General features: G+C 39.7%; 2 protein-coding genes across 3 annotated transcripts in view; one reads left to right on the top strand and one right to left on the bottom strand.

The window, feature by feature from the left end:
- TMEM209 (transmembrane protein 209) overlaps positions 1–6,918 on the bottom strand; it is a 32,173-nt gene extending 25,255 nt beyond the window's left edge. The window contains exons 1-6 of one of the 2 annotated variants that reach the window (XM_010831676.1): positions 6,826–6,918; positions 5,740–5,876; positions 5,541–5,599; positions 4,594–4,725; positions 3,698–3,939; positions 2,433–2,634 (exon numbers count right to left, since the gene is read on the bottom strand). In XM_010831676.1, the coding sequence (XP_010829978.1) occupies positions 2,433–2,634; positions 3,698–3,939; positions 4,594–4,725; positions 5,541–5,599; positions 5,740–5,876 (772 nt within the window). In that variant the 5' untranslated portion in view covers positions 6,826–6,918. The other variant, XM_010831675.1, reaches the window with a different exon arrangement.
- Positions 6,919–9,402: 2,484 nt separating this feature from the next.
- The window catches only part of SSMEM1 (serine-rich single-pass membrane protein 1), a 9,832-nt gene continuing 6,896 nt past the window's right edge, over positions 9,403–12,338 (top strand). Inside the window, exon 1 of the mRNA XM_010831674.1 lies at positions 9,403–9,649. Coding sequence (XP_010829976.1) covers positions 9,467–9,649 — 183 coding nt within the window. The 5' untranslated portion in view covers positions 9,403–9,466. The remainder of the gene's footprint in view (positions 9,650–12,338) is intronic.

Genomic DNA, 12,338 nt, shown 5'->3' with positions numbered 1-12,338 from the left:
ATCCAGTGCACAGACATTAATTACAAAATATCTTTCTCCACTAAAAGCAAACATGACCCCTCAGAAAAACAGACTAATTCCAAAGCTAGTTACTAGAGAAAGAAGAGCCTGGAAAATCTTATGGGAAGTGGGTTGGGGGTAGGGTTGGGGGAGGGGGGAGGAGTGTTCAAAGAATGATACCAGAAGAACACAGAAGCTAGACAATCACACTAGCCAAATCTGAGACAATCTAAGCATCAAAATAACCTAACTGGAGGAAAGAAGCTCTACCTTACAAGAGAATACTAACAAATATGTATATTTAAGAAGTGGCTGCACAACAAACTGAATGTACGTAATGCTAAATGATACACTTAAGATGTTTAAAATGGTAACTCTTATGTAAATTTAACCACACACACACAAAGTTTATAAAAAACAAAAAAGGGATAAATAAAAAAAGGAATGAAAAATTAGAGAAGTACCATGACAACCAGTGATAATTAACTTTGAAAAGAATCTTAAAAGGGTATTAAAGCTATTAAGTGAAAATTTGATAAAGAAAAGGATATTTATAGTCTCAAAGTAGTTTTCCACAAAATATTAATACAGATTAATTCATACAAAATACTTAATTACCTAAAACCTATGGGCCCAGAAGGCTTAAAAGTATATAGATGGACATAGATACACAGGCAAATAATACCCAAAAGAAAATTAGTATAGCTGTTAGTGTCAGACACAACAGACTCAAAGGCAAAAAGCCTAAGAGATAAAGATAAAAGGAGTAACTGACTAGAAGGATATTCTGAATTTATATGCATATAACAGAATCTCATAAACATTTAGCAAATTTGACAGTTACAGGGAGACATTTATTGGGAAACAATCAGTGGGTGCATTTAGCACACTTTCTTAGTAATAAATTAAGCAGATAAAAATTAATAAAGAATTTAAGAATATCATTATGAAGCTTGACTCAATGAACAAACAAGAAGCCCAATATTTATAGACTATGCATTCTTTTCAACACACTAAGATCCACTCACAAAAAGTGGTCATAAATAGCAGGCCTAGGTACAGGCTTCAAAAACTATGAAAAAATTAATAGGGTACAGATCAAAACCTCTAGTCACCGTACAATTAACTTAGGGGAGGGAAAAAAAAGATAACGAAGCCTTTCATTTCCCATATTTGGAAATTCAAAGCAACACCAATCACCAATAATACTTCCAAACAGTATTTCTAAATAACTTGTATAGGTTAAAAAAGAAATAAAAATGGAAGCCAGAAAATATCTGGCTGTGACAAAGGCAATGTAGAGGGTACACAGGGTTCTTTGTATTTTACTCTGTAATTTTCGGTTTCCTTGAAATATTTCCAAATTTAAAAAGAAGAAAAAGCATGTATCGACAAATAACAAGGTAATATTGATTTGTTTCTTTGACATCTGTGGCACTTTCAGGCAAAATTAAATTAAAAATCAATAGAGAGACTTCGAGTGACACAAAGAGCCATGGTCCAATAACTGGCTTCCTCATTGTGGCCGTGCTTTAGCACCGAAGGCGCTTTCTGTTAAAGTTCCTGAGGGGGAAAAATCATTACTCGGCTCGATAACCTAATTTGGTTTCAAATAATTGACTTTGTAATAATCAAATCCACCCCAAAGAGATTAAGATTTGCTAACATTGTTTCCCAAGGTAAACAAGAGACAAGTTAAAAAATGTTCTGAAGAACAGCAGCATGTCTGGTGTAAATCCATGCTCCCTCCATTCTCCCTGCTACACCAACCTTCACAAGAACTACCCCAAGAGACAACCCTCACTTCACCACGCCCTGCCACACACCGCTTCAAAAACACTTTATAACCTCAACTTTTAAACAAATTATAAATTACGTTATACAAAAAAGCTTTTAATCGTAAATGAAAGGTTTAAGATTTCTGTTAGCTCAGCTCTATTTTACATCTTAAATTTTGATGAACTTGATTCTAACAGCACAAAATGCTATGCTATGCTATGCTAAGTCGCTTCAGTCGTGTCCGACTCTGTTCGACCCCATAGACGGCAGCCCACCAGGCTCCCCCGTCCCTGGGATTCTCCAGGCAAGAACATTGGAGTGGGTTGCCATTTCCTTCTCCAATGCATAAAAGTGAAAAGTGAAAGTGAAGTCGCTCAGTCGTGTCTGACTCTTAGCGACCCCATGGATTGCAGCCTAACAGGCTCCTCCGTCCATGGGATTTTCCAGGCAAGAGTACTGGAGTGGGGTGCCATTGCCTTCTCCAACAGCACAAAATACAAAAACAAAATAAATTCCTCTGCTAAGCTATACAAGGTGTATTAGTAAAAAGATTTGAAACAATTATGCATAGGATCAAAGTAAGAAAAATAATATATGAACAATAACCAACACCCCAAATATGTATATTAGCTCCAAGTAAAATATATACATACCCAGCTTAACTCTCTGCTGTTTTTCTTCTTCACTTCTAAGGAAAGTATCCAAGGTTCGCAGGTCGGTCATGTAGTCTTCTTTGTCAGTAGGGGAGTTGTAGACGGTGGGTGAGGAGCGGTAGCGAGATCTCAGCCCACTGCTCTCCACTGGACCAACGGTCGTAGGATACGGAGGAGGAGGAGAGGGACTATAGCTTGCCAGCTGTACAAAGTGAAAGAACTTGACTTTATTTCTCTTTAATTGATACTTCTTTGTTTTGGTTTTTGAACTTTCAAAAAGTAACACACCAACTAGAATGGTCAAAATCCAGAGCACTGAACATCAAACGCTGGCAAGGATGTAGAGTAACAGGAACTTGGATTCATTGCTGGTGGAATGCAAAACGGTAGTCACTTTGGAAGACAGTGTGGCACTTTCGTACAAAACTAAACCATACAATAGCAAACATCCTGCTCCTTTGCATTTACCCAAAAAAGCGGAAAATTTATACCCATACAAAGACTTGCACACAGGTCTTGTTTTCATTGCCAGACACTCCTCACTTAACAAGAGATAGTAGGGAACCATCACTCTACATGCCATGCTGTACGCCCCAAAATAAAATTAAACAAATAAATAAATAAAGAGTCTGCAGAAAAATCCTAGATGGTGACCCTCAGTACATTGTCTTTTGCAAAAGCTAAATCTTTTTTTTTTTTTTTTGAGGATTCTTTTAAGATGTGATATAAAGAACTTCTAACTGGTGTCAGGAAATCTGGGTTCTATTCTTGGCTCTTTTTTAAAATTTTTGGCTGTGTTGGCTCTTCACTGCTGTGCGTGCAGGTTTTCCTCTAGCTGTGGAGACTGGGGGCTTCCCTCTCCTGTGCGGGCTTCTCATTGCGGTCGTTTCTCTTATTAGCAGTTGCTACACACAGCACAGTAGTTGTGGCTCCCGGGCTCTGGAGGGCAGGCTCAGTGACTGCAGTGCAAGGTTTAGTAGTCTCATGGCAATCTTCCCAGACTAGGGATCAAACCCATGTCTCCTGTACCGGCTGGCAGATTCTTCACCACTGAGCCACCAAGGAAGCCCTGTTCCTGGCTCTTAAATAGGCAAATTTGGGCAAGTCAATTACCCACTGGTTCTGGGTTTCTTCATTGATTAAAAAAAAAAGAGTTTTGACTCACTAGGTGATTTTCAATTCAAACCTCCCACTTTTAAAATAGTAATCAAAATAGTAGTAGTAATAGAAACAGTAAGTCAAATCGTAGGAGATAAGAGGCCTACCTTGTTATAACCACTGATGGGTGAGTAGGTCAATCCGGGGCTGTAAGACCCACTGCCACCTGATGACAGACCTTGCAGCTGAGGGCTATATCCAGTTATACAGCTGGTGGTGAACTTGGGGCTGGTACTGGGTGAGCGAGATGGGCTGTAACTTAACACACTCTGACCCTGAATTGAAGGAAAAGGTGGAGAGGGAGGGATTTGGGCTGCTGCCAGATCACGTGGAGGAGTAGTCTGTACAACTAGAAGAAACAAACAAATAATTGTGTGTAAGTATACTGCCTGCCAATGCAGAAGACACAAGAGATGAGAGTTCGACCCCTGGGTAAGGAAGATCCCCTGGAGGAGGAAATGGCAACCCACTCCACAGACAGAGGAGCCCCGAGGGCCACAGTCCACAGATCAAAAATTTTACCAGTGAGTTTCAAAGAGTTGCAAAGAATCCGTCACGGCTGAGCAACTGAGCACACATACAGTAAATAAAATTTCTATGAAAACAAATGCAATGAACTGAATCTTTGTCAGGGAAATGGCAAGTAAGTGTGACTTGGTTGTTAAATTACATAAAGTATTATTACCAAAAGACACAAATGGTTGTGTACCATTTTCCATCAAGTTCAAAATAAGAAACTGGCTTTAATGCAGCAAAAATTAGTCATTTAATTTTAACTGTAATTAAACCATGGAACAAACTTCCATGAGGCTATGAATGTTATTTAATTTATATAAATAGGAATATAATCATTGATCTTAAGACAATTTATTGTAAAACTGTTTAATAGAGTTGAATCAGATGGCGTTAGAAATCCCTTCTAGCTGAGTTTATGAGAAAATTAAGTTGAGAGATTTACTGCCAAACTTTCCCCTCACCTTTGCAAAAGGTATAAAACACTTACCAGCTGTTTTCAGCCCTAAAAGTGTTTGCTGTTCAGGGCTAACAACCAGACTTGTTGCTGCCACAGTGCATTTGAAATACCTCCAAAAATCAAATAAGGCATTTAGACTGAAGAGAGATGCAAGGGCAAGCTCTGGAAGAGAACAATTTATTTTTTAAAAGGGGAGTGGAACATTTAAATGGGAGAAAGAAAACCATGCATACTTTAGCAAATTAAAAACAAAAAAATTAAAAACTATATTCTTATTCCTCATTAACAGTTAACATCTAATGGATGTCTATTATGTGTAGGGCATTTACCAGTGAGTTTCAAAATATTATCATTAATCCTTTTACAATAAACATTTTCACCTTGATTTTAAAGCTCTGCCAACAGGTGTAAAGAAGTCAGGTGACTTTTGCGATAGCACACAGCTAGTCACTGAAGACATGATTCTAATTCAGGTATACAGATTTCAAAACTCTTGCTCTTCCACTTGCCCCATCACTTCCCTATCAAGACTTTAATGTATGTATTAGACTTTGGAATTTTAATGGCCACAAAGATTCATTATACCTAAGAACTACTGAAGAACAGAGAGAGGAAACCAAGGAAGGTATCAATGGGAAAAAAATCTGGTTGGTCTTGAAAGGTGAAAACATAGAGAAGTAAGGAAGGCAATTCAGGGAGAATAACAAATACAAATCTTACCAGCTCCAAAGTTTATTTTTCTTAACAGAACTCATGATTACCTGGAATTGTACTGTTTATTAACTGATTGTCTCTTCTACTAGAGTATTCCTCCCATGAGGGTATGGACCTTGTTCCCTTCCTAGTGTATTCCCAGTTTTGGGAACATAGCAGGCATTCAAATATGTGTTGAATAAAGGAATGAATACTAAGTTGAATTCAACTTGAGTGCAGTTTTTCATTGGGAGTAACTCTAAATCACAGTGAAAATTACTTACCTATATACCAGAGTGGCCAATATGTCACATTATAATAAGAACTAATCAATTTTCCAGTCCTGAAAAAAATCAGAAAGGCTTTTTAATATTAAGACACACACACCCCCCCCCCAAAAAATCAAACACAAAACTTGTGGAATCAACTGTTGGCCTCTTCAATTTTTACTTTTTTCCCACTTTTTTTGGCTAATTAACTTACATTTCAGTATATATCATTCCAGCCATAGACACATTTAGGAGTCCCCAGGCTAAAACCACTTTCCTAGCTTCTGTTTCTCTTCTCATCTTGATGGTTCTGTCAATAAGGGAAGCACTTGGGTTTGGCTCCCCTTGCATCTGTTCAAAATCAAAAAGCTTAGGAATTAATCAAAAGGAACTACTGCTCCATTTAAGAAATCAAACTTGTGTCTATTATTGTTGTTCAGTCACCCAGTGGGTAACTTAAAATTGCACATACTTTTCCTCATCTTTCAAATGTTTTTCCCCTTTAATATTAGTTAATACCCTTTAATATTAATTAATACCCTTTAATATGAAAAAGGAACCCTAAATGACAGCTTCATTGGCACCACAGAGAACTGGGTGGTCCCTTCAGAGAATAATTTAACATTCCCAATAAAGAAAACTGTCTTACTTTGCAATTCAAGGATTAGTGTTGTGTTTTTGGAATATGTAACAAGGACCAGGCCAAGAGCTATAAGAAATCCAAAATACCAAGTTTGGTGAGAAAATATTCCAAATAAAATACGTCATTATTCTCCTGCTACATGCTTGTGCAGAAATCATTAACTGCCTACGATCTTTACCAACTCCGCACCCAGGCCATCTCCGTTTTGTGTTGCTAATAAAAGTACAAGGATTTAGGTTTTAGAAGGGCGAATACTCGCGGTGTGAACGGAATAAGGGTGAGTGGGGACAGTGAGCAGTTTTGGTCCACATTGGGATGTATACTTCCTCTGTTTCGCTAGGGCCAATCTTTTGCAGACAAGTGTTAAGGCCTGTTCCTGCTCTAGGGAGTCGTATCCCATTAAGTACAGATCAGTACCCTTCCCGCCACCCTGACCAGGAGTCAATAATCCCCAGTGCAGAAAGCTTCCCTCCCTGGCTGTCCCAGTACAAACTTCAGCAACTCCTATGGCTTCTTTCCTCCCTTCCACTACGGGCAGTGGGTGGTCTGGCCACATTCCCCTTTGGCTGAACCCTCGCCAGGTCCGCAGGCGCGAAACTCCTACGGCCCGCGCGGACTCCTAGTCCAGGAAGCACAAAGATGACCCCGAAAACGCACCGTGTTCTTCGGCCGGAAGCGGCGGGTTCGCGCCACTCTCCACCGCACATGCGCGAAACCAAGCGAGACAGCGAAATCGACCCGCTCGTGCGTCTCCAGTTACCGGAAGGACGGGACTGTCTCTTCTCGCGGGAAGAGGAGGAGGGGCGGGGGAAAGGCTAGGAGCGTTACCAGGGAAACAGTCTCCGGATCTGTGGCTCCCACTCTGGTGCGGGGAGAAAGCTGAGCAGCAAAAATTCAGACCAGGTTCTGAACCCACAGTAAAAAGTAATAACTATAACAAGCTGATTTTCTATATATTAATATCATTTTAGCTTCCTTTGGGCGTTTATGGACTTATATTTTTGAGCAGATTTTATTAAGCAATGTGGGTAACTGTAGGATACAGAGTACTTGGTAATGTGTCCAGACACCTTCAGCAATGAGAAAGCATTTTTCACACCTCTGTGTTAAAAAAAATTATGTGTCCTGACCCCATGTAAATTTTTAAATATCCGTGTAATGAGGTTGCAGCAGTAACAAGAAAAACCAAATTGTGTTTTGTTAAAGTTGTTAGTGGTTTTGAGGTTTTAAAAAGAAACAGTCTTTACTTTTCATGCATATTCTTTGGAAGAACTTCTAATCCTGAGGAAAAGATTCATCAGGGAGTTCAGTTTACTTTTATTTAACAAATATAGATGCCTACAATGTGCCGCTGAACCGCGCGGGATGATGTGAAAGTAAAACTTTCCCTGGTTTCTGCCTGGAGTAGCTCAGAGAGGGGATTGGGGTGGAACGGGGAGGCGGGAAGGTGCACTAGAAAGGTAGGTGAGGTGGAGTGCAGTGAGCCCTAAGGAAGCGTGGTGGGCCCAGCCAGAGATCCCTGCAAGATTCCTGGAGGAGGTGACACGGGCCTGAAACAGTCAAGGTTCAGGATGCACAAGGTCTGGAGACTTGCTTGTGGGGATGCAAAGAAGCGTGTCTCTAATAAAAACATCACACTGTGTTCTGGTAAACCAGTGGATTGTCACAGCACGTCCCAATGGCCAGAAATTTTCCTAAAATGCTTCTAAGTTTCAACAGAAGAAAATGAAGTTTTCTTGTGGTATTGCATGTTAATGAAAATCTGCAGGTATGCTATGCTCTTAAACATCTAACTGATTTTTTTTTTAAGTGGAGTTTTTATACTTTTAAGGCAATGGCACCCCACTCCAGTACTTTTACCTGGAAAATCCCATGGATGGAGGGGCCTGGTAGGCTGCAGTCCATGGGGTCGCTAGAGTCGGACAGCACTGAGCGACTTCACTTTCACTTTTCACTTTCATGCATTGGAGAAGGAAATGGCAACCCACTCCAGTGTTCTTGCCTGGAGAATCCCAGGGACGGGGCAACCTGGTGGGCTGCCGTCTATGGGGTCGCACAGAGTCGGACACGACTGAAGCAACTTAGCAGCAGCAGCAGCAGCAGATTGCCTTAGCAGCAACTGTGGTTTGCTCTAGTTTTAGATTTAGGGATGAACTTGAAATTGAAAATTTCATAACTTGAAATTTCAAAATAACTTGAAAATTGTTCAAATGTTCAAAATTAGAATGCAGAAGGAAATGGCAACCCACTCCAGTATTCTTGCCCAGAGAATCCGTGGACAGAGGAGCCTGGTGGGCTATAGTCCATGGGATCTCAAAGAAGAGTCGGACATGACTGAGCGACTAACACACACAGAAAATTAGAATACCAGTTTCCTCCCCAACACATGTCTGAAAGAAACTGTACATGTTTCATGTAACTCACAACAGACACATCTATGTTTTCCTTCTTAATGTAATCTGTGAATTACTGTGCATTTATTCAAGGCTTAGAAAGGAACACTACTACTACCTAATTTAGATACATTGTTGGCATTATGTATTAGTTTTCCAGGGTTGCCATAGGAAAATACCACAGACTGCATAGCTTAAACAATAGGAATTAATTTTTTTCACAGTTAGAGGTTGGAAATCTAAGATCAAGGTGCTAGCAGGATTGATTTCTTCTGAGCCTGTGTCCTTTGGCTTGCAGATGGCCCTCTTCTGTGTCCTCACATAGCCTTTTCTTTTTCCCCCCTGTGCTTGCACGTTCTTGATGTCTCTTCCTTTTCTCATAAGAACACCAGTCATATTGGACTAGGGCCCCATCCTTATGACTTCATTTAACTTTAATTACCTCTTTTTAGGCTCTATCTACAATTATAGTCAAATCGGGGCTTGAGGTTTCAACATAGGCTTTTTGGGGACCACAGTTCAGTCTACAACACATTAGAACTATGTATGTTAGATTACAATGGTATGATGTATATCAAAGAGACTGAAAAATGAATGGATACCTTAGAGACTTAGATTTACGTAAAGAAAATACCATGTATACAAGTTTCAAGACACATACACAAAAAGATTAAGGCAGAATGCACCATATTGAGGTATGGGGAATTACCTTAAATTTTCATAGATGTGACTTACACAAATCTTCCAAAAATGTAGCAATCCAAGAAATGTTTGTCAGTTCCTGTCACAATTAATGAAGTGTATATGTCATAATAGGTTGCCAAGGAAGTTGTCATACACCTCAAGTACTTCCCAGTCATCTTCATCCCTATGAGCATGTTTTATTTTCAAAGCAAGAAGTCATCATGGGAGATCTTTTTTCTTTATTTTGGGAGGTGGATCCTCCCGCCATTCCTATAAGTTTTACCATTCCAAATCAAGATTATGAATGCCGGAAGGATGACTCTTGTGGGACAATAGGGAACTTCCTGCTTTGGTATTTTGTCATTATACTGGTCCTGATGTTCTTCTCTAGGGCTTCTGTCTGGGTAGGATATGATTTTTCATTTTATTTTTGATTTTTCATTTTAAATAATATATATTTAAATAGATTTACTGTATACTAGGGAATTTCCATAAAATAAATTTTACAGTGGTGAAACTAGTTTTTACAAGTTTGTTTTCTAGTTTTGAAAATAATGCAGTATCATTCTAGAGGATCCAAAAATATAGTAAAGGATGAAGAAAATTGATGTACTGTTTCTTATTTCCTAGAGATAACCACTGTTAACATTTTGGAGTATGTTCTTCTAGTTCTTTTTTTTTTTTTGTATCATAGTATATCTCTCTTCATCTCTATTTTTTATCTTAGATGGTTTGCATTGTGTTGTATATATTTTCATATCCTGCTTTTTTAAACTTAACATTATGTTGTAATACTTCATCAAATTATTTTCACACAGAAGCACTCTTAATGACTGCATAATTTTGTCTTACGGTTGCAGCATAGCAAATCTGCAATTTTGAGACATTTAGATTGTTCTCAGTTGCTAAATTCTCCACATGCTAAGTAAGCTGGGATAAACTTCCCTACTGGTTCAGTTCAGTTCAGTTCAGTCGCTCAGTCGTGTCTGAGCCTTTGTGACCCCATGAATCTCAGCACGCCAGGCCTCCCTGTCCATCGACAACTCCCGGAGTTCACTCAGACTCACGTCCATCAAGTCAGTGATGCCATCCAGCCATCTCATTCTCTGTCGTCCCCTTCTCTTCCTGCCCCCAATCCCTCCCAGCATCAGAGTCTTTTCCCTCCCAGCATCAGAGTCTTTTCCAATGAGTCAACTCTTCGCATGAGGTGGCCAAAGTACTGGAGTTTCAGCTTTAGCATCATTCCTTCCAAAGAAATCCCAGGGTTGATCTCCCTACTGGTTAATGACCTCCAAATTCCCTTTGGATGTAATTCTAATCAAAGATACCAAAGTTGTCATATTTATAGGACACATGTTGTGGGAATGAGGCAGTACATTATCCACACAGAATAAGATCCAGAACTAAACTAAACAGAGCTAAAGTCACCCTTCTGGACCACTACTAGGAGAAGAAAATGCCATCTTGGTCATCTCTCGTGGCTCAGATGGTAACGAATCTTCCTGCAATGTGGGAGACCTGGTTTTGATCCTCAGGTTGGGAAGATTGCCTGGAGATGGAAATGGCAACCCACTCCAGTACTCCTGCCTGGAAAATCTCATGGATGGAGGAGCCTGGTAGGTTACAGTTCATGGGGTTGCAAAGAGTCGGACACAACTGAGTGATTTGTACTTTCTTTCTTTCACCGGCTCCAATATTCTTACCTGAAGAATTCCGTGGACAGAGGAGCCTGGCAGGCTACTGTCCATGGTGTCACAGAAAGTTGGACATGACTGAACAACTTTCACACATACACAAAAAGAGTGAGATAGTCCACTTAATCAGAGCTTTGATGCTCCCATATATTATGAGTAACCGAGCTCTTATAAGTCACTGATATGGAATCCTTGCTGGCCATTATTACCAGGCTGATGATTAATAAAACCACTACCGTTTAGCCTTACAGCCAGAGCACTGGGCTGGCAATGGTCAGCTAAACTGAGTGCTGTATCAGCTCTAGATGGATGGAGAGGAGGAGGCATGTTATGTCTATGCCAGCTAGATTCCATTATAATAATCAAAGACTATTCTCTACCTCCTCCCCATAAAAATAAGTTTTATCTACAGTCTATATGCTTAAGGTAGATATTTTGCCAAAAGAATATTCAGAATACTGATAACTTATACAGGTCTTTAGACTCCCTAGCTAAGTACATTGAATTTGTCTAGATTGGCAAGAAAAGCTACTTTAGAAAATTAATAAAAAATTGAAAATGATTCTTGACAATTTCATCATGAAGACCATTTGAGAAGTCTAAGCTATTTCTCTGCTCCCATACTTGCACCAGCTCTTCGGAGTCATAGAGCAATGAGCTTCAAGGACCTCAAAAGAGCATATGGTCCAGCCTCCTCTTTGTAGGCAAGGAAGATATTGGTATCCTTCCTTTGTTTGTTTGTTTTCCATCGATAAAGCCCAAAGAGATTAAGTGACTTGTCCAATGTCATGAGTGGTTATGACAGAATAGACCCAGGTTTCCTGCCATATCATTTGTTTGTTTCATAGCATAGTTGAAATGTTGAATTATATCTATTCAGTGCTGATTAAAGTCCATGGGGTCGCAAAGACTCGGATATGACTGAGGGATTGAACTGAACTGAACTGAAGTGCTGATTAAAGCCTTAATTATCTTAGAGGTTTTGTCTTTCTCTTTATACCCTTATGGCAGCTTAAAGGGTCCCAGATTTGAAATCTGAGAACCACATGCGAGCTAGTCAAAAAGGATGAAATTTTTCCTTCACTTTGAACTTAATTTTCTCTGCTAAATTGTGAACCTTTATTTACAAACCTTGAAGTAATGGTAAAATCATGATGGAAATGTGGTGATAATTATCCTCCAACATAAAGCACAATGATCTCCTCTGGATCTGCCACTTTTTAAGACACATTTACCCTTTTGCTTTCATAGACTATCAGATCAGATCAGATCAGTCGCTCAGTCGTGTCCGACTCTTTGCAACCCCATGAATCACAGCACGCCAGGCCTCCCTGTCCATCACCAACTCCTGGAGTTCACCCAGACTCACGTCCATCGAGTCAGTGATGCCATCCAGCCA

This window comes from Bison bison, unplaced genomic scaffold, assembly GCF_000754665.1.
Source record: "Bison bison bison isolate TAMUID 2011002044 unplaced genomic scaffold, Bison_UMD1.0 scf7180017864530, whole genome shotgun sequence".
Taxonomy (NCBI): domain Eukaryota; kingdom Metazoa; phylum Chordata; class Mammalia; order Artiodactyla; family Bovidae; genus Bison; species Bison bison.
The sequence above is the reverse complement of the archived record's forward strand: the minus strand, read 5'-3'. Positions and strand labels throughout refer to the sequence as shown.